Genomic DNA, 19,212 nt, shown 5'->3' with positions numbered 1-19,212 from the left:
TATCTTCTGACTAGTTATCACCTGTGTCCTCTTCTATTTTGTGGCCTCCCAGTACTTTCCAGGATCTAGCTGCTCTTCTCGAAGTACAAGTCCTTTTACTAGCAGGCTTTTGCAAATATGAATTATAAATTATTTGTTTAGGGCCTATGCTAATACAAAAAAAAAAAAAGGATAATGCTTTAAATTAAACCACATATACTGTTGTCTTCACCCACTAATCTGCAGCTGAAAATTCTGATGGCTTGGAAAGCACTGATGGAAAATCTTAAAGCTCTCTCTTCTCCAACTGGCTTTTCCAGTCATGGAGGCTGTGGAAAGCGTGAAATGACCTGATCTTGAATGATAAACAATGGGGAACGCCAGATATTATCAATAATGCAATCCATTAGGAAGATGGATTTATCAGTTGTTGTTCCCATCCAAACCTCACCTCTAGTTCTGCTATATCAATCATCATCTATCTACAGTCAAAAAAGAGAGATGTTCTTACTTTGTTCTGATTAATATAGAGGATACAATGCAAACTTGTTCTTTTCAGCCTGCTATATATTTAATTTATAAACCAATGTGTCAATTTGTAGCACTAAATAACAGAATGATTAGGTAAAAAACTCAAGAATCAAATGTTACTTTCTTTTTTTCTGTTTTCTGGAATACACCATCCCTCGGATCCCATCCGGATCAGCCACAAAACCCAAGGGTCTATAAAAGCCAAGAACCCGGGGCTCTGAATACAAAGCAATGTTCACAATCCCCTTCTTTAACAGCTCCTGTACAAGTCTCTCCATCACAGCCTTCCCTAATCCAATCCCCTGGTACGAAGGATCCACCACCACGTCCCAGATGATGGCATTGAAAACATTGTCCCCTGTAGCTCTAGCAAATGCAACTGGCTTCTGTGTTTTCTTGTGCTCCACCCAGAGGAGCGAGTTCGTGTTCTCCAACGCCAGTTTGATCTTCTCCGGGTCACGCTTGGGGAACCCGACTGCCACGAATACAGAGTTGAGGTGGTCGAGATTAAGGTTGGAGATGGTGCGACGGAGGAGGAAGCCTCGGGACTCCAGGTCCTCGTCGGAGATGGAGCATTTGTTAGTAATGGTGGTGGCGGTGGGGGCGTAGCTGCGGAGCCGAAGGGGAGTTTTGAGGTGGAGAGAGGGTAAAGGATTAGAAATTGTGCCACGTAGAAGCATTTTCTGGTTCCTTCTTTGCTATGTCTCAAGGGGGCGTTAATGGCAGTTGAGACTGGCTTAGGTAGTGGCGGGAACCTGTGGTTGTGGTGTTACCCTTATCTTCGTGAGGATAGCCTTTTAGCTGTCACAAAAGGTAACTCCAGTTTCCCCGTTAAGTTTACAGCAGTTCATGTGCTTTGTCCTTTGTAATTAGCATTTGGTAGGTAATGTTGTTATCTTCAGTTACGGTTGGAACATAACTGAAAGAAAATTATATGATGATATTTGCTTATTAATTATAGAATGATGAAGTTGCGACTTCAAATGGGAGATAGTCCTAATTAAGTAATTAAGTAGGTCAATTTCAGTATTATGTTTAACTTTTTAATTTTTTTTATACGAAATTAAAATTGTATTTAAGAAATAAAATTTTATTAAATAGAATTTATTTAACTTAAATGATATTTTATTAAAATCTTTTGTAAATTAATGATATATTACAATATATTTTACATATTATTCATAACTTCTGTTTGAAATTATTTTTAAAATTGTTTAAAAAAATAAAATATAAGATACATGATATATTATGAAAAAAAACTAATTAAATATATATATTGAGTTTATATTGTATTGAATTTAAATAAAAATTTTATGAGAAAAATAATTTAGAAATAATTAAGAATTTTTTTCAAATAGAAATAAATTTATGAATATATATTAGTTATTTATGTAGTTCAAGAATTAAAATATGAATAGAAATGACGCAAATAGAACTGCCCGCGACTCTGTGGCCACTTCCGAGTGAAAGTTTACAACTTTACGGAGATCGAAGATGACGATGACGGCGAAGCTAAGTTCTATGAAAACCATGTGTTTAGCTTCAGCTTTCAGGAGCTTCCACTTTCGACAATTGGGTACCATTCAATCTCCAATCCTATTATTTACTTATTCTTTCCATTCTTCTTCTAGTTCTAGATCTACTTCCTCTCACACGCATCAAGATGCAAGCTTCATATCTAAATTGACGAGAATCAAGCTACATACACAATTAAGGATTTCATCCAAGGTCATTTCATCCAAGGTCCAATTACTAGAGCTAGAGTTAAATCACTTCAGAATTTAATTTGTGAAATCATAAGGAGCAAGGATTATAAGCTGGAATGGCATGAAGAAAAATGTAAAGGATTAAATTTGATGAAAATTATGCTTAGAAGTGACCAGGTGTCACGTGGAGCATTAGATTACATGGAATAACCTGTGGGCATGCATGCACCAGATCCAAATCCAACTCATGTACATGTATCTGCTGGCACATTTTTCAAGGAATATTCCATCTGTTATAACCACTTCTCTTTTGGACTTAAATGCCCTTATTTGCTGCTGCATTAAATTTGCTTTTTGTAAGGAGTTTTTAGTCTTTTGATAGATTAATTTTTGTTTGGACTTAAAACTCCTTACGGCTGTTACTAAAGTAGGGATATTTTTGTCTTTAGTTTTGAAGCCAAGAGGCTATAAATAAGTGTAATGAGAGAGTGGAGGACACACTTGAATATTAATGAGAGATTGTTTCTGCTCCTCTAGTGAGTAAATTGACTGTTGCCTTTGTTATTGTGAAGCTCGTTAACTTGCGGAGATTCTATCTTACAAGGTTTAATGTGCATAATATTCTTGGTTTATTCATTCTCCATATGAATTAGGTCAAGAATCCCATTTCTGATATTTTCTTTGAATTAGACAACAATCTGATTGTGCTGGTTCAAAGATTCAAATTCATACATATTGATTTGGTTGATTTGGTGCTTTCCATATTGTTCATTTAATTCTTGAACGTGGGTTTTCAAGTTACCAATTACTCGAAGGTTCACATCATAAATTCTATTCTGCTTCTTTTAGGGACGTTGATGATGCCTTCGCTACCTTTAATCACATCATTCTTATGAATCCTCTGCCTTCTATTGTTCAATTTGGTCAATTTTTTTCTGCTCGTCAGAATGAAACAATACCACACCGTCCTTTCCTTGTCCAGAAAAATTGAATCGCTGGGATTCTCACACAATGTTTATTCTCTTTCCATCTTGGTTAGTTGCTTTTGCCGCTTACACCGTGTGGATTTTGGCTTCTCAGTTTTTGGGAAAATCCTCAAATTGGGATTGGAGCCCGACATTGTGACTTTTACTATCTTAATTAACAGGCTTTGTATAGAGGGTAAAATCAATGGAGCAGTAGACTTTCTCAATGATATGGTTGCAGCAGGTTATCAAGCTAATGTTTATTCTTATAATGCGATATTAAGCGGTCTTTGTAGATTTAGGAAAACAAACGTGGCTATTGGGTTAGTAAAGAAAATGGTTTAGAGAGGTTGTGAGCCAAATGTGGTGACATACACTACAATCATGGATGCCCTTTGCAAGGATGAGCTTGTTGCTGAGGCTTTAGACATCTTCTCTCAAATGAGGAACAAAGGTATTTATCCCAATGTTGTCACTTACACATGCCTAATTCATGGTCTTTGCAGTTTAGGCAAATTGAATCAAGCTCTTGCCTTGCTGAGTGAAATGGTGGGGCAGAACATATCACCAGATGTTTATATCTTCAATATTTTGATTGACAATCTTTTCTAGGAAGGAATGGTTTCAAAGGTTCAAGGCATTTTTGATATGATGGTTCAATGGGGCATAAAGCCTAATTTGGTCACTTACAATTCATTGATGGACGAATATTTTCGGCATATCCAAAAAGATGAAGCGAGAAAAGTATTTGATCAGATGGTAAGCAATGGCATAGCTAATGTCATCGGCTGCAACATCTTGATTAATGGGTATTGCAAGAGCAAAATGATTGATGAAGCGATAAAACTTTTTGATGAAATGCCTCAAAAAGGTTTAGTTCCTAACTCTGTTACATATAGTACTCTTATAAAGGGATTGTGGGGAGCAGGGAGGCCTTGTACTGCACTAGATTTTTTCAAGAACATGTGCTCTCATGGTCAGCAGCCAAATATAATAACTTTATCAATTTTGCTCGATGGCTTGTGCAAACAGGGAGATGTTGATGAGGCTCTTACCATCTTCAAAGCGATGGAAAAGAGTCAGTTGAAGCCTAATCGTGTAACCTATAATATTCTTATCAATGGAATGTGCAAGGTTGGGAAGCTTAATGATGCTAAGGAACTATTTTCTAAGCTTTTCGAAAAAGGTTTACAGCCTAATGTTTATACATATACTACAATAATAAAAGGATTTTGCCAAAAAGGGTTACTAGATGAAGCATACAAGGTATTTAGGGGAATCAAAGAGGGTGGACATTTACCAGATGCTTCTTGTTATAATGTGATTATTCAAGGGTTTCTCAGGCATAAGGATGTACCAAAAGCATCGCAACTTATTGATGAAATGGTTGATAAGGGATTCTCTGCAGATGCCACCACTGGCAAATTGGTAATAAAAATATCACGCAATGGCGATCTCATTCTGAGAAAACTAAAAAATCGATCTGAAGGTTCTAAAGATGGGAACGTGAAGTGAGATTTTGAGAGGTCTTTGTTATGTTGCAAGTTATTGGTACGTTAATGATCAATCTATTTTATGAGTACAATTACAATTCCCCTAGTCAGTTGCCTTTGCTTTTTACAAGAAACTGCTTATTAGTACTAACATCATGTTAACGTTGATGAATTTGTTTTATTGCATTGTTATTTTGAGTATTATATACTTTTCAGCTGAATGCTCCTTAGCTTCTTAGGATGAGCTTGTGTGCAAACTTTTCCAGAATTTCTATCTATTTCCTCGTTGAATTAAATCCACTTTCAGCCTAGTTATCTTATACCTTGCACCAATTTCGGTAGTGGCTGGTGTTGCATTGATAGAATTTCAAATTAATGAAAGTAGCCACATTTATGTGTTCAGGGAAAAGTGCCTTCTGTATCTTCTTGCCTGTTATCACCTGTGTCCTATTCTGTTTCATGGCCTCATAGCCCTTCCCCCTTCATTTGCAGCATCTAGCTCTTCTGCTTCAGGTGCAAGTGCTTGTTCTACCATTTAATATAAGGATCTGCCTTAGATTTTACATCTGTTGATGATATAAAATGAGAATTCTGTGTATTTGTAATAATGAATAGGCTGGCATGAATTCCAGTAGTATATAGCATGAATCTGTATGACTCAAAAACCCATCATAGATTAAACCAATAATTAATTATTGTCTGATTATTGTACAGATTATGTGGTAAAAGGTTAGGCTTTTTTATTTATAGCTTATGTATCCTGCAGCCAGCAGTTTTTTTTTTTTTTTTTTTTGTTAATATTTTGCTGTATGGTGATGTTTAGTTGAAATTTTAATATGGGTTTGATTGGAATGTGAGAACTCAAAAACATATATTTAATTATGGATATTGAGTAAATGGACAGTTATTCCTAATACATCACATACAAAAGCAACAACCCAAGCAAGTGTGCATTGGACAACTTTTACCATATATGAAGTCTCACTATAGGACTTTGCCTCAAAGCATTACAACTTATGGTTGATAAACAACTTATTTGATGAAATGGTTGATAAGGCGACAGATGCAAGAGGTTCAGTTACTTTTGCTTTTTGCAAGAAACTGTTTATTAATGCTAACGTTATGTTAAAATTAATGAATTTGTTAATTTTTTTTAATTAAATATTATTTCCTTATGTATAAAAATAATTAGTGACAAAGTTCTTTTTTTGGGGGGGATAAGTAAAGGATTTTTTTATTAAATATGACAATAATATTGTAACCTCACATCAAACTTTATAGTAACACTCTATTCAATGGAGAAACCAAAAACATGCGAATGAAGCTTACAAAGAGACATCAAACTGGTGCGCCTTTTCTGTGGCTTAATTTTTAATCGAGAAGAAATAGTTTTTAAGCAACCGCTCACTCCAAGAACTAATATGAATAAAACCGCAAGCTGGTTGAAAACTCGTGTCAGTGCATTAATCATACCAAACACCCAGTATTTCATGGAAAAACGAGGGATACTCTGGTGAAGTTTCTTTTTATAAGGGAAGTTGAGAAAGGAGAAGTTACTGTTATTCATGACTGCTTAGAAAACTAGCTAGCTTACAGATTTACCAAAACTTTGCCTTGAATTTCCTTGGAGTGTTGGGCTGCTGAAATTTTTGGTTTGATACCGCAGGCATGTTAGCTGTCATATTGAGTTCTGGTTATCATATTTATTTTTGCTATTTTGTTCTACTCAACCAGAAATTTAGGAAAGAAACGTGGGATGTGTAAGTCCAGAGTGGTGGTTGATTGTGAACAGTAAAAGTAAGTATAATTTGATGTACAGCCCTCACGTAAATGGTCAATTTGCTGTAATGAAAGAAGTGATTCTCAGTTGAAATTCTTTGTTTTCTCTGCGTAAGGTATGTCCAGTCTCCCATGAGGTATACAGTAATTAGGGAAAATTGAGAGGCCTCTCAATGTGAGAAAAGAGGATGTGTTATGGCCAGATGAAAGATGGCAACTGGCAGAGCATGGCAGCTCATGTGCTATGTCCTTTGTAATTAGTATTTAGTAGTTAATGTCGTTATCTTTCATTAACGGTTGGAACACAACTGAAAGAAAATTATATGATGTTTGCTTGTTATAGAATGATGAAGTTGCGACCGCATGGCTATGTGATTGTTGAATTAGTTAGGAAAAGCAATTCATGCTAAGTGAGTTCTCTCTTAATTTCAAGATTTTATCAACATTTTTAGCATATTTACTTGCACTAATCATCCAATTATGCCTCTAGATAAAATTAAATACTATAACCTAAATTCATTTCTGGTTCTTGGGAGGTCTGCAGAGATTGATCCATTACTGGTCCTATATAATGGGAAGCCGTAAAAGGGTTTACCAGAGGCAACAAGACATTAATGAAATGGCAGATATCAGCTGTTGTCTATTAATGATATGTTATGGAACAAAATACTTAGATTTGCTCCAAATGATGCAAAGAATTATAAGTAATTTCTACTACTTACTTTTATCAGATTTAATATGATAAGGACATAATGCAACCTGCTAACATAAACTTCAGCAATTTCCCATCAAAGGCTTGCCTCTTCTAACAAAAGAAAAGTCAAATATTTTTTTTAAAAAAAATTGATGGTGTGATGGAATTTGGGTATTGCTCTTTAAATGTTTAATTATAATGTATGAATTAAAACATAAATGTTAGATTATTAATTGAGTATTGCACTTGAGAAGTTGGTAAAATGAATTGTAAAAAGAAAAGAGATAAATGAAAATTATATATTACTAATGGACTTAAACTTATACAAGTTGCAGGTTTTTAAAAAATTATCATTTTTTTTAATTTTTTAAATTAATTTTAATGTGAGTAGTAACAATAATAATAATAAATTTAGAAAACAATCAAGATGACAGTAAAATAAAAATAAAAATAAATTTAAATTTTTATATGAATATATAGTTACTTATGTAGTTGAAGAACTAAAATATCAATAGAAATTGAAGGGAAAAACAAGGCGAGTAAGCATAGGAGGAGATAGATCCTGCATTACTGACCCCATTTTTGGACCAAAACAGAACTGTCCTCCACTCTGTGGCCACTTCCGAGTGAAAGTTTGCAACTTTACGGAGATCGAAGATGATGATAACGGCGAAGCTAAGTTCTATGAAAACCATGTGTTTAGCTTCAGCTTTCAGGAGCTTCCACTTTCAACAATTGGTTACCTTTCAATCTCCAATCCTGTTATTTACTTATTCTTTCCATTCGTCTTCTAGTTCTATATCAACTTCCTCTCACACGCATCAAGATGCAAGCTTCAGATCTAAATGCTTCTTTTGGGGACGTTGATGATGCCTTAGCTTCCTTTAATCACATCATTCTTATGAATCCTCTGCCTTCTATTGTTCAATTTGGTCAATTTTTTTTCTGCTCGTCAGAATGAAACAATACCACACAGTCCTTTCCTTGTACAGAAAAATTGAATCGCTGGGAATCTCACACAATGTTTATTCTCTTAACATCTTGATTAATTGCTTTTGCCGCTTACACCGTGTGGATTTTGGCTTCTCCATTTTTGGGAAAATCCTCCAATTGGGATTGGAGCCCGACATTGTGACATTTACTACCTTAATTAACGGGCTCTGTATAGAGGGTAAAATCAATGGAGCAGTAGACTTTTTCAATGATATGGTTGCAGCAGGTTATCAACCTAATGTTTATTCTTATAATGTGATAGTAAGCTGTCCTTGTAGATTTGGGAAAACAAACGTGGCTATTGGGTTACTAAAGAAAATGGTTGAGAGAGGCTGTGAGCCATCGATGTCCTTTGCAAGGATGAGCTTGATTCTGAGGCTTTAGACATCTTCTCTCAAATGAGGAACAAAGGCATTTCACCTAATGTTGTCACTTACAGAGGCCTAATTCGTGGTCTTTGCAATTTAGGCAAAATAAATCAAGCTCTTGCCTTGCTAAATGAAATGGTGGGGCAGAATATATCACCAGATGCTTATATCTTCAATATATTGATCAACAATCTTTTCAAGGAAGGAATGGTTTCAAAGGCTCAAGGCATTTTCGATATGATGCTTGAATGGGGCATAAAGCCTGATTTGGTCACTTATAATTCATTGATGTGTGGATATTGTCTGCATTGCCAAATGGATGAAGCTAGAAAAGTATTTGATCAGATGGTAAGCAATGGCATAGCTGATGTCATCAGCTACAGCAGCTTGATTAATGGATATTGCAAGAGCAAAATGATTGATGAAGCGATGAAACTTTTTAATGAAATGCCTCAAAAAGGTTTAGTTCCTAACTCTGTTACGTATAGTACTCTTATAAAGGGATTGTGGGAAGCAGGGAGGCCTCGTACTGCACTAGATTTTTTCAAGAACATGTGCTCTTATGGTCAGCAGCCAGATATAATAACTTTTTCAATTTTGCTCGATGGCTTGTGCAAACAGGGAGATGTTGATGAGGCTCTTACCATATTCAAAGCGATGGAAAAGAGTCAATTGAAGCCTAATCGTGTGACCTATAATATTCTTATCAATGGCATGTGCTAGGTTGGGAAGCTTAATGATGCTAAGGAACTATTTTCTAAGCTTTTCGAAAAAGGTTTGTGGCCTGATATTTGTACATATACTACAATAATAAAAGGATTTTGCCAAAAAGGGTTGCTAGATGAAGCATACAAGGTATTTAGAGGAATCGAAGAGGGTGGATGTTTATTAGACGCTTATTGTTATAATGTGATTATTCAAGGGTTTCTTAGGCATGAGGATGTACTAAAAGCATTGCAACTTATTGATGAGATGGTTGATAAGGATGTACCAATAAACAAAGGATTTTGCCAAAAAGGGTTGCTAGATGAAGCATACAAGGCATTTAGAGGAATCGAGAGGGTGGATGTTTATTAGACGCTTATTGTTATAATGTGATTATTCAAGGGTTTCTCAGTCATAAGGATGTACTAAAAGCATTGCAACTTATTGATGAGATGGTTGATAAGGATGTACCAATAAACAAAGGATTTTGCCAAAAAGGGTTGCCAGACGAAGCATACAAGGTATTTAGAGGAATCGAAGAGGGTGGATGTTTATTAGATGCTTATTGTTATAATGTGATTATTCAAGGGTCTCTCAGGCATAAGGATGTACCAAAAGCATTGCAACTTATTGATGAGATGGTTGATAAGGGATTCTTTGCAGATGCTACCACCACTGATTTAATTTACATTTATCGCGCAATAACCATCTCATTTTGAGAAAATTAAAAAATTGTTCTGAAGATTCGAAAGATGTAAATGTGAAGTGAGATTTTGGCAATCATCACCTAACTAATAGATGCAGAGGTCTTAGTTATGTTGCGAATTATTGGTACGTGAATCTATTTCACGAGTAAAATTACAATTGTCCTTGCAGTTGTGTTTGCTTTTTGCAAGAAATTGTTTGGTAGTACTAACATCATGTTAACATTAATGAATTTGTTTTATTGCTATGTTATTTTGAAAGAGTCAAGTAACTCCAGTTTCCTATATATAGTGAGTAGAATGGCTACCCTCCATAAAGGTTTCCAATTCGTTAGTAAGATGTTTTGGTTGCTGGCTTTGTCAAGCTGAACAAAATTTCAGTTGATGTTTTGATAGTTATTTTCTTTTTTGTCTGAAGATTTCACATCTTTGAAGTTTCTACAAGCTCAAACACATTGGCTGAAGCCTTCAGACGTCCTCATATTACAAAGTAATGAAAATTTCCATTTATCAGAGGAACCACATCCAAAGACACCTAGTAATCATTTCATATATATTTTAACTTTTATTGATAGTTTTATTCACGGTTCTTGGGTAGAAGTATTTGGTAAGCATATGAACGACTTAAGATTTGCCCTTTTTTTTTTTTTGGCCTACAGAGGTGCCTTTCACTTTATCTAGTGAGAATCTTGCTCCTACTACATTACGAGCTAATTGTTGGAAAATTATTTCTCTGCAATGCAACATTATGACCCACGGGCTGGGGAGAATTGGTTTCATGAGAGAGGGGCTGAGTGGGGAAATTCTGGTTAATCGTTTTATTTTTTTGACAAAATTAAAAATTCATGCTGGAAATGATAAAAGCACTTAAGTTGATATATATATATATATATATATATATATATATATACCATCATCACATGTGTACGACTTTAGTTCCATTTTTAGTATTAAATATTTTTCAGCTGAGTGCTCCTTAGCTTTTTAGGATGAGTTTGTGTGCATACTTTTCTAGAATTTCTATCTATTTCCTCTTTGAATTAAATCCACAATCAACCTAGTTATCTTATACCTTGCACCAATTTCAGTAGTGGCTAATGTTGCCCTGATAGAATCTCAAATTAATGAATGAAAGTAGCCACATTTATATGTTCAGGGAAAAGTGCCTCCTGTATCTTCTTGCCTGTTATCACCTGTGTCCTATTCTGTTTCATGGCCTCATAGCTCTCCCTCTTTATATGCAGGATCTCGCACTTCTGCTTCAGGTGAAAATGCGTCTTCTACCATTTATTATCAAGGATCTGCCTCTGATTTTACATCTGCTGATGATAGAAAATGGGAATTCTGTGTAATTGTAATATTGATAGGCTGGCATGAATTCCATTAGTATGTAGCATGAATCTTTATGACTTAAATACCCATCATCTATAAAGCGAATGTTTAGTTATTGTCTGATTATTGTACAGATTATGTGGTAAAAGGTTTGGCTTTTTGTTTATAGCTTATGTATACTGCAGGCAGCAGTGTTTGGATTTTTTTTTTTTTTTTTTTTTTTAACTTTCACTATGGGGCTATGCATTTAAGTAGCAAAGCTTCAAAATCTTGGATGGATTAAAGCATAAATACTATTGGTATCTGAATCTATTTCAATATATGTGTAATTATAATGCTGCTTGTTAGTTGTTTTTGCTCTATACAAGAAACTGTTTAGAATTGGTCACAAAAGGCATATTATTAGATTTTAATGTACATTAACATTATTGATTTGTTTTAGTGCAAAATTGTCCTGAAAGAGTAAAGCATATCTCCATTTCACTCATTTTGATTATTGTCATAATATGATTACTCAAGGTTTCTTCAGCAAATGGATTTACCAGGGGCAAGAAGACATTAATGAAACGGTAGATATGAGATGCACTGCTGATACTTGAGCTGTTATCTAGTAATGATATGCTTTTGAAAGAGACACTTAAATTTACTGAAATTTTCGTATTTAGACTGTTTATTTTACAGAAAATACATTTCTTTTTTGTGTTTGGGACATTCCAGATAACTTCATTTAATTGAAGAATAGGGCCTTCATTCTGCAAAATCAAGAGCCACATTTGTAGACACCAAAAAGAGCTTTCAATTTAGTCTAGAAATGCCAAACAGAACACCATACTTCATTCTTGCAAATTTATAGCATTTTACACAATTTTCTAAAATCAAGCACCAGCTCAAGAGGACAAGCTTACAAATAACCATTATAATATAACTTAGTTGCCATGAATGGCTATCTTTACTCAGACAGATAGCTCAGTTCGAGAAATAAGGATCCCATCCGTGTCTGCATAAAGCCATTCACCATCACAGATTCTTGTCCCTTCAATGGCTATGGGTACATGTTTCTCCCCCATCCCCTTCTTATTGGCTTTCATAGGATGAGAAGCTAGAGCCCTAACTCCAATATCACATCCATTAATCTCATCGACGTCCCTAATGCAGCCGTTAACCACTATACCTGCCCACCCGTTATTCTGAGCTTGTACAACAGGATTTCCTCCCAATATTGCACATCGCAGACTGCCACCACCATCTACAACAAGAACTCTGCCATTACCTTTCTCCTCGAGAAATTCACGGATCAGAACATTGTCTTCAAACACCTTAAGGGTCACTACTGGACCAGAGAAGACTTGGCGTCGACCATAAATCTGGAAAATCGGCTGGAGTGCCCGGAGCTCACCACTCACAATTAGTTGTGGATTTGCATCACAAACTTCTGCAGTTGTGACCAGTGCCATCTATACCCAATGCATCCATAATAGAAAGCATCAAATGTATTAGAATGATAGTGGGAAAATTCATATTTCACCATCTTAAACCAAAGGATAACAAAGAATTATCAAAAATATTATCAAATAAATCAATACAATTTTTTCAGTTACAACCATAAGTGCAGTACTTAAACCCCAAGACACTAATCAGAAGTCTGAATCTAGAGCAATTATACCCTCTAGTGCTTTCCTGATACATCCAATAAACAATTTTAGTTAAATAAGTTCAGAATCTCTGCTGCTATGCCACACACAAAAAAAGACAAGCTTTGGCCTCAACTCTAACAATGAAACTGGCATAGCAAAAAAACAATCTATTCAATGGAGAACCCAAAAACATGAGAATGAAGCTTACAAAGAGACATTAAACTGGTACACATTTTCAGTAGCTTAATTTTCAATTGAGAAGAAATAGTTTTAAGTAACCACTCACTCCAAGAACTAATTTGAATAATTCGTGCCAAAGCATCAATCATAGCAAATCCACTATATAAATTATAGATCTTACTTCCAGAAAGGAGCTACATCCAAGAAAAATACCAAAAGATATGAATGCATCCTATCAAGCAGCAAAGCAGGCAAAAGAACCAAATCTTCTTCAAAGATTTACTCCCATATTTCACAAGATATATTAAAATCCACAAGTCAAAGTTTCCTTTCACTTCGTCATTGATCCTGCTTCATTTGACAAATTATCTAAGCCAGCTCAATCTTAAAGTTCTAGTTGCTACTTGCTATAACAACCCATGACTCAAAAATCTAATTACTACAAGTCCAAAATATTAGACAAAAGAAATGTAAAATATGAATATAAACAAGAAATCATAATTATGCCATAAACAAGACAACCTAATCATTCAATCCCACTTCATTTAATTCACAAAGAAGCACAACAGCATAAAGGATATCAACCCACTAACTCATGGAAAGTAAATTCCCGCAAATCTAATTCACTAATTAGATCCAATTTGTTCATGTGAGCAAGATTTTAGTTATGGTTTAAAAAAAATAATAATTTACATTTAAAAAATAAATAAAAATAAAGAACGATCACAGAGCGATTGAATTTAGCTAGTATCTTGAATCTAGTCTGATCGAAAGGCTCAAACTTTACCAGCGATTGAAGCACCAAGCGCTCTCTCTCTCTTTCTGTGTGTGTGTGTGTGTGTGTCTTCTCCGTAAATCTAAGGATTATGGAGAGAGAGTCTAGAGAGAGAGAGAGAGAGAGAGATGATCTCAAGAAGGGAAGTGAATTAAAAAATGCGGTAGAGCGCGTGAGGGGAAAATGATAGTTTTCTTTTATTAGCGAAAAAAGATGGTATTTTTTGAGGAAAAAATAAATAAATAAAAGGACTTATTTATTTTATGAATTGTAAAAAATTGTAAATTACTGAAACTTTATGAATTTGGATATTTGTTGTTTAATTTTGATTATTTTTATGTATAAAATTTGTTAATTATAAATCTTTATTACTATTTAACTTAAATTATACTTTAAAAACTTTAAATGTTTTAACATTTTAATTTTTAAATATATTTAATTTTTAAATATTTTCATTTAAAAAAATTATAAATGAGTAATCTAAAAGAAAAATTGGCATAATACATAAATAAATGATTACCTCATACCATAAGTGTAAAGCATTTAAAAATATTTGTCATTCATTGATTAATTGTTAATCAAAATCAATAACTTAAAAAAGTATTTGCTTTTCTGAAATCTCGAGTTCGTACACCAATGAGAGGTAATCACTGAAAGAAAACAAACAAAATCAAAAGTATAGACATTGGTATTCAAAATAAGCCAATTCCTGATTGAATAGCCAAATCCAACTTGATTCATATCAACACAAATAACAATGTCCTTACCCTGAAAAAAGATTTCCATATGACAAGAAAAGAAAATCCTGAATATAAAGGATGTGCAAAGCTCCTTATTCAGATTTTAAAACATGGAGAAGCAAAATCTACATTACAAAGATCCAAACTGTTCAGCTGCTTTCAGATGACATCTCTAAATTTAACATGACCAGACTAAGAATACTGAATGCCGCAGCAGCAAAGAAATGCTAACTTGGAACTTTTATTTAGATAAAAGCTACAGGTGATGACACGATGAAATTTTGTCGATTATACATCTCAGGTTAACTTGTGAATCGTTTTCATGTCAGCTGCTTCCTTGAGTGTCCCCTTTTCAACGTGTTCCCACCATTTGAACAAGAAATTGTCCACAACTAGTCTAAACCAAGGTGACAACTTTAAACCTTCCTCACCAGCATCCGCTTTCTTCAAAAGCTCCTTCAACTCATCCCGGTTAACATATTTTATATCAGCGACCTCATCAGGGTTTGGATTAACATTAACATCACGAACTATGAAGAGCAGATAATCAACTGCAAATTAATGAGAAAAATAGAGAGTCAATGAAATTCTGGATGAAAACAGTAGCAACTTACATTCTTAAGTATTATCCTGATAAATGAAGACAAGCTATGACACATTAATCATATAAAGCCTACAACATGAAGATGTGAAAGCCCCTGCATATTTTCAGTAGGAATTCAGGGACCACAATGTGATTTCCAAATCAAAGATCAAATAAAACAACTTGAAACATGGCAGGATAAAATAAAAGCAGAATAACAAACAGGTGTAAGATAAATCAAATTTAAAATATTACGTTCATGCTCTCCCCATTTTCCATCAGAAGGCGCCTTGTATAGCATGCGTCCCAGTGGGGTAAACTGATCAACTGGAACATCTTCAGCAGGGATACCAAGCTCATCCAAAAGCTTCCTTTGTGCAGCATTTCTAACACCTGATAAAGGGCGTGAAAAAAATGGAAATGAAAATTATTACTGACCTCCCATCAAAAGCAAGTAGAGTGGGTTTTTCATAGGGATGTAAACATAGAAATATATACCAAGAGCATCCTCATCAATACGCTCAGATTCACGATACAGAGGATGACTGCAGCAAGTGTTTGTCCATACAAGGGGGAATGTTACCTTTGTAGCAGAGCGTTGCTGTCAAGAAAACAAAGAAAAATGTATATTACCTCAACATCTTATTGATTTTCACAAAATAATTGCCAACAAAACATAACTACAAAATATGGACAATCTTCCAGCACCAAAAGCAGATTCTTAGCATAAGAATTCCTGAATTCTTTTAGTTCTATCATGTGGATGTTCCAATCCTCAGGTCTCAAGTTGTCAAATAGCTTATGCAGTTTGCACAAATTCTTCCATACAGAAAAACACACTTAAACAGCATATCCTTTTCCCCTCCAGTTTCTCAATCAATTGTTCAAAAAAAAAGTTCCAGAATCTGAACCCTCATACACAAGCAACTATATTTTAACTTCCATATTGATCACATACCTGAAGGAGTAGCTCATATTTTGAGTTAAAGAGAAATACGCTAAAAGCTCGGTGTAATGAGTTCCCCTTCAAAATATTTTCCCATAAATGACCTGCAAATTAAGAAAGCATCAAATCATGACAAAACCAAAGTGACAACAGCTTTTTAGTCTGTGCCCAAGGTACCCATAACACATGGTACAAAACAGCAAATTTATGCTTCCAAACCAAAGATATGAGGTAATAAGAGTAGCAACCCCTTGAATTACTTGAACATAGAGCAACAAAACAATGGAATTCGAAAATTTAAATAGATTTCAACTTCAAGATTTTCTTTGTTTTCAAGAAAATCGATTGTTTGGATTGCTTTAACTAGCAAGATAACTGTAGTATTATTACATTAAGCAGAACATCCAAACTAATAACAAGATATAAAAACAGGTTAGCTAAATAACTAGATATTAAATCCCCAACAAACTGTGGCATAAAAAAATAACTTACAAAGAGCCATGACAGGAAAATTTCACTTACAACTATATTTGGAAGCATGACCAACAGCACGATCGTTCTCATCTACTAAAATGCATCTGCAAACAATTAAAACAGGATTTCAGAGGCTCAAACCACAAGTCGTACAGTTTGAGAAGAGGGGGGGGGGGGGGGTGGTGAACAGACAAAATAACAAACGGTTGAGGGCCTTTTCCTTTTCCTTTTCCTTTCTGTTACTTTCATTAAACTTGCAACCGCAGTAAAATGACAAGAATCACACATTTAGAAAACTAAATTAACGAACGGCATGAGCCCAGATGTGTAAAAGTGGATCCATATTTTATCCAAAAACACGGGACTTAAAAAACAAACTGTCTAACAAACTCTATTGTCTAACTAAATCAACCGCTTGCAAAATATAACAAGAGGCAAGAGATCTCAAATCTTATTCCTCTATTATTGCTGTTATCCAATAAAAGATCAACCTTTGAAAAGAGCCATAGATTCATTCAACTAAACTCAGCCAGAGATTTTTCTTTTCTTTTCTTTTCTTTTTCTTTTTTTTTTCTTTTTTTATTGTTGAGTAATAAAAAATTGCAGATGGTAAGATCCTTCATTTTTACTTGTGCTACTCAGAAACCAAATTGAACCCAGAAAATGAAATAGAAAAATATAACTGGCAAACAATAAAAGAATGAAAATTAAAGATATAAAAAAAAAACATTTTTTTCTCACTAAAAACTCAAAACCTCTAATCAAACTTTCGACATACAAAGTCAAACCAACACTGTAACACAAGGAGAAACATGTGAAACACAAGGAAACAAAAGAGTTCAAAAGAAAATGCACATAAAGAGATACAGAGTCTCAAAATTCCAACTTTTTTCCATATCAGTTTTGAAATCAATAAAAACAAAGAAACAAAATAATCAATAAATCTACATGAACAGAAAAACCACAAGTATCACATCAAATTAAACAAACAGAAACTGCAAAAACCATGTAAAGAGAAGACGAGAAGTAGGGAACAGACTCATCCTCAAACATGAGGCGTCTCTGGACAGCATCCATGCCAGTATCAGGAGCATCACCCATGGTGGAAGTAGAGGTGGTTGCAGGTGGAGGAGACGAAAATACCCTGGAGAAGGAAGACGAAGAAGAAGGCTTAAGAGCGAGAGGGAATCGAAGGAGAGAGGGAGGAGCAAAATGGGAAGAGAGGAAGTGAGAATAGCGAGGAGAAGCTGAGGACGGAAGATTGGAGGAGAGCCTGGTGGTGGTGGGTGTATTTAGAAGGCGAGAGGCGAGAGACATTTTATTTTATTTTATTATTATTTTGGTTTTTATTCGATATATGGATATGAAGCTTTGGAAGTCTCCGCCAACCCAATGTTGGATGGCTATTAATTTATTTGCTATTCCTTATAAATTTTTTTTAGTTACCATTTTTTTTTTTTTTTGTACATTTCACTTCGAAAATTCGAGAACTCTTTTTCCTGTTTACAATCAAGAATTTTACAATTAAATAAAAATTAAATATAATTTTATGAGGATTTAATTAAAATTTTTTATAAATAATTTATTTAAAAAATATTTTTAAAAATTAACTTTAATATCATAAAATTAAAATTTATTAATCGGTACAATTAATCGGTACAATTAAATTTAATTGTCTCCTTGGAATTTAATAGTTTTAAAAATAATTTTAATATTAATAACTTATTTATTTATTAATTATAAATATTTCATTACAATAGGTAAATAATTTAATTAATGTAAGGTTTTGATTTATTAATAAAATTAATATGAAACGTAATGAGTGCAAATTTATTAATAAAATTAATATTATATCTACTGACTTTGTATTTTAAGACTGTGAGTAGGGGCTGAGGGAGAGAAACAAGTGGAAGTCATAGCCCTTTATGTATATAATTTCTATTATTTTATTATGACATAGGTAAAATTATCTTGATTATTTTTAAATATATAATATTACACCTTTAAAATATATAAATAATAAGTGTAATTAATTATATTATAAATTAATATTACATATGATATTTATCCCTTTTATTATAAAGTCTCATATTTAAATTAAAAAAAATTAGTTGCATAAAAAATAAAATTATATAAATATAGTCCAAGCGGAGTTGTATGAATAATTATTTGGTGGAGCCAGTTGTCAGTTGTTAGTTTTTTTGTCAAATTGTACTATTTGATATTTAAAGTTTGTTACTTTTTGTACTTATTTTACAGTCATTTATTTTTTTAATGAATTTATATATATTAAAATTAGAAATTAACATGATAATTTAATTTGATGAAAATGATAAATTTTCATCAAATATAAAGAATAGAGTTAGCCACAGTTTGGTTCTATGGCAAAGAGATTAGAATCAAACTGAGAGATTTTATAGTTTGGATTTTAATTTCAGTTAAGTCAGACTTTGATTAAAATTAATTATAATTTTTTTTTATATAGAAAAATATGAAAGCAACTCTCCAACAAAACATAATCAATTTGGTCAGAAAATATAGAGGTATTACTTTGTCAACCTATTTTTTCTCTTTGATTTGGTCCCTTTTTCATTAGGATTAGTTAGGTGCCCAAGCAATTTGTGAAGTGAA

At 33.7% G+C, this 19,212-nt stretch overlaps 6 protein-coding genes across 7 annotated transcripts; 3 read left to right on the top strand and 3 right to left on the bottom strand.

The window, feature by feature from the left end:
* Nucleotides 1–462: 462 nt before the first annotated feature.
* Nucleotides 463–1,358, bottom strand: LOC110639106 (GCN5-related N-acetyltransferase 1, chloroplastic). The gene has a single exon (XM_021789930.2). It carries the CDS (start codon nucleotides 1,188–1,190, stop codon nucleotides 627–629), a length of 564 nt encoding a protein of 187 aa, XP_021645622.2. The 5' UTR covers nucleotides 1,191–1,358; the 3' UTR covers nucleotides 463–626.
* A 563-nt stretch (nucleotides 1,359–1,921) lies between these two features.
* LOC110639123 (pentatricopeptide repeat-containing protein At1g62930, chloroplastic-like) lies at nucleotides 1,922–4,866 on the top strand. 2 transcript variants are annotated; one of them, XM_058128854.1, is made up of 3 exons: nucleotides 1,922–2,086; nucleotides 3,066–3,635; nucleotides 3,794–4,866. In XM_058128854.1, exon 3 carries the CDS (start codon nucleotides 3,800–3,802, stop codon nucleotides 4,694–4,696), a length of 897 nt encoding a protein of 298 aa, XP_057984837.1. In that variant the 5' UTR covers nucleotides 1,922–2,086; nucleotides 3,066–3,635; nucleotides 3,794–3,799; the 3' UTR covers nucleotides 4,697–4,866. The 2 variants fall into 2 exon arrangements, with proteins under 2 accessions (XP_057984837.1, XP_057984836.1); XM_058128853.1 differs by having other exon boundaries at nucleotides 3,066–4,866.
* A 3,620-nt stretch (nucleotides 4,867–8,486) lies between these two features.
* LOC110639111 (pentatricopeptide repeat-containing protein At1g62930, chloroplastic-like) lies at nucleotides 8,487–9,875 on the top strand. Its single transcript, XM_058128855.1, has one exon. The coding sequence runs from the start codon at nucleotides 8,539–8,541 to the stop codon at nucleotides 9,229–9,231; it is 693 nt and encodes a 230-aa protein (XP_057984838.1). The 5' UTR covers nucleotides 8,487–8,538; the 3' UTR covers nucleotides 9,232–9,875.
* On the top strand, nucleotides 9,350–9,932 carry LOC131169587 (pentatricopeptide repeat-containing protein At1g12300, mitochondrial-like). The gene is made up of 3 exons (XM_058128772.1): nucleotides 9,350–9,363; nucleotides 9,441–9,527; nucleotides 9,626–9,932. The coding sequence occupies exons 1-3, from the start codon at nucleotides 9,350–9,352 to the stop codon at nucleotides 9,930–9,932; spliced, it is 408 nt and encodes a 135-aa protein (XP_057984755.1).
* A 2,129-nt stretch (nucleotides 9,933–12,061) lies between these two features.
* Nucleotides 12,062–14,017, bottom strand: LOC110639107 (putative 4-hydroxy-4-methyl-2-oxoglutarate aldolase 2). Its single transcript, XM_021789932.2, has 2 exons — nucleotides 13,851–14,017; nucleotides 12,062–12,703 (listed from the first exon to the last, which is right to left on the bottom strand). Exon 2 carries the CDS (start codon nucleotides 12,701–12,703, stop codon nucleotides 12,203–12,205), a length of 501 nt encoding a protein of 166 aa, XP_021645624.1. The 5' UTR covers nucleotides 13,851–14,017; the 3' UTR covers nucleotides 12,062–12,202.
* Nucleotides 14,018–14,548: 531 nt separating this feature from the next.
* On the bottom strand, nucleotides 14,549–17,944 carry LOC110639102 (isopentenyl-diphosphate Delta-isomerase I). Its single transcript, XM_021789927.2, has 6 exons — nucleotides 17,621–17,944; nucleotides 16,630–16,685; nucleotides 16,120–16,211; nucleotides 15,660–15,762; nucleotides 15,417–15,554; nucleotides 14,549–15,129 (listed from the first exon to the last, which is right to left on the bottom strand). Exons 1-6 carry the CDS (start codon nucleotides 17,896–17,898, stop codon nucleotides 14,876–14,878), a joined length of 921 nt encoding a protein of 306 aa, XP_021645619.2. The 5' UTR covers nucleotides 17,899–17,944; the 3' UTR covers nucleotides 14,549–14,875.
* Nucleotides 17,945–19,212: the final 1,268 nt, after the last annotated feature.

The sequence above is a fragment of the Hevea brasiliensis genome, chromosome 10 (genome assembly GCF_030052815.1).
Source record: "Hevea brasiliensis isolate MT/VB/25A 57/8 chromosome 10, ASM3005281v1, whole genome shotgun sequence".
Classification (NCBI taxonomy): domain Eukaryota; kingdom Viridiplantae; phylum Streptophyta; class Magnoliopsida; order Malpighiales; family Euphorbiaceae; genus Hevea; species Hevea brasiliensis.
Note: the sequence above shows the minus strand (reverse complement) of the source record. Positions and strands in the feature narration are given on the sequence as shown.

Excerpts from the sequence above, each read along its gene's own strand:
- LOC110639106 (XM_021789930.2), bottom strand. The coding sequence starts at position 1,190 with ATGCTTCTACGTGGCACAATTTCTAATCCTTTACCCTCTCTCCACCTC.
- LOC110639123 (XM_058128854.1), top strand. The coding sequence starts at position 3,800 with ATGGTTTCAAAGGTTCAAGGCATTTTTGATATGATGGTTCAATGGGGC.
- LOC110639111 (XM_058128855.1), top strand. The coding sequence starts at position 8,539 with ATGAGGAACAAAGGCATTTCACCTAATGTTGTCACTTACAGAGGCCTA.
- LOC131169587 (XM_058128772.1), top strand. Across the intron at positions 9,528-9,625 it reads AAAGGATTTTGCCAAAAAGG|TCATAAGGATGTACTAAAAG; the intron begins GTTGCTAGATGA and ends AGGGTTTCTCAG.
- LOC110639107 (XM_021789932.2), bottom strand. The coding sequence starts at position 12,703 with ATGGCACTGGTCACAACTGCAGAAGTTTGTGATGCAAATCCACAACTA.
- LOC110639102 (XM_021789927.2), bottom strand. The coding sequence starts at position 17,898 with ATGTCTCTCGCCTCTCGCCTTCTAAATACACCCACCACCACCAGGCTC. Across the intron at positions 16,212-16,629 it reads TCATGCTTCCAAATATAGTT|GTCATTTATGGGAAAATATT; the intron begins GTAAGTGAAATT and ends CTTAATTTGCAG. Across the intron at positions 15,130-15,416 it reads AAAATGGGGAGAGCATGAAC|TTGATTATCTGCTCTTCATA; the intron begins GTAATATTTTAA and ends ATTAATTTGCAG.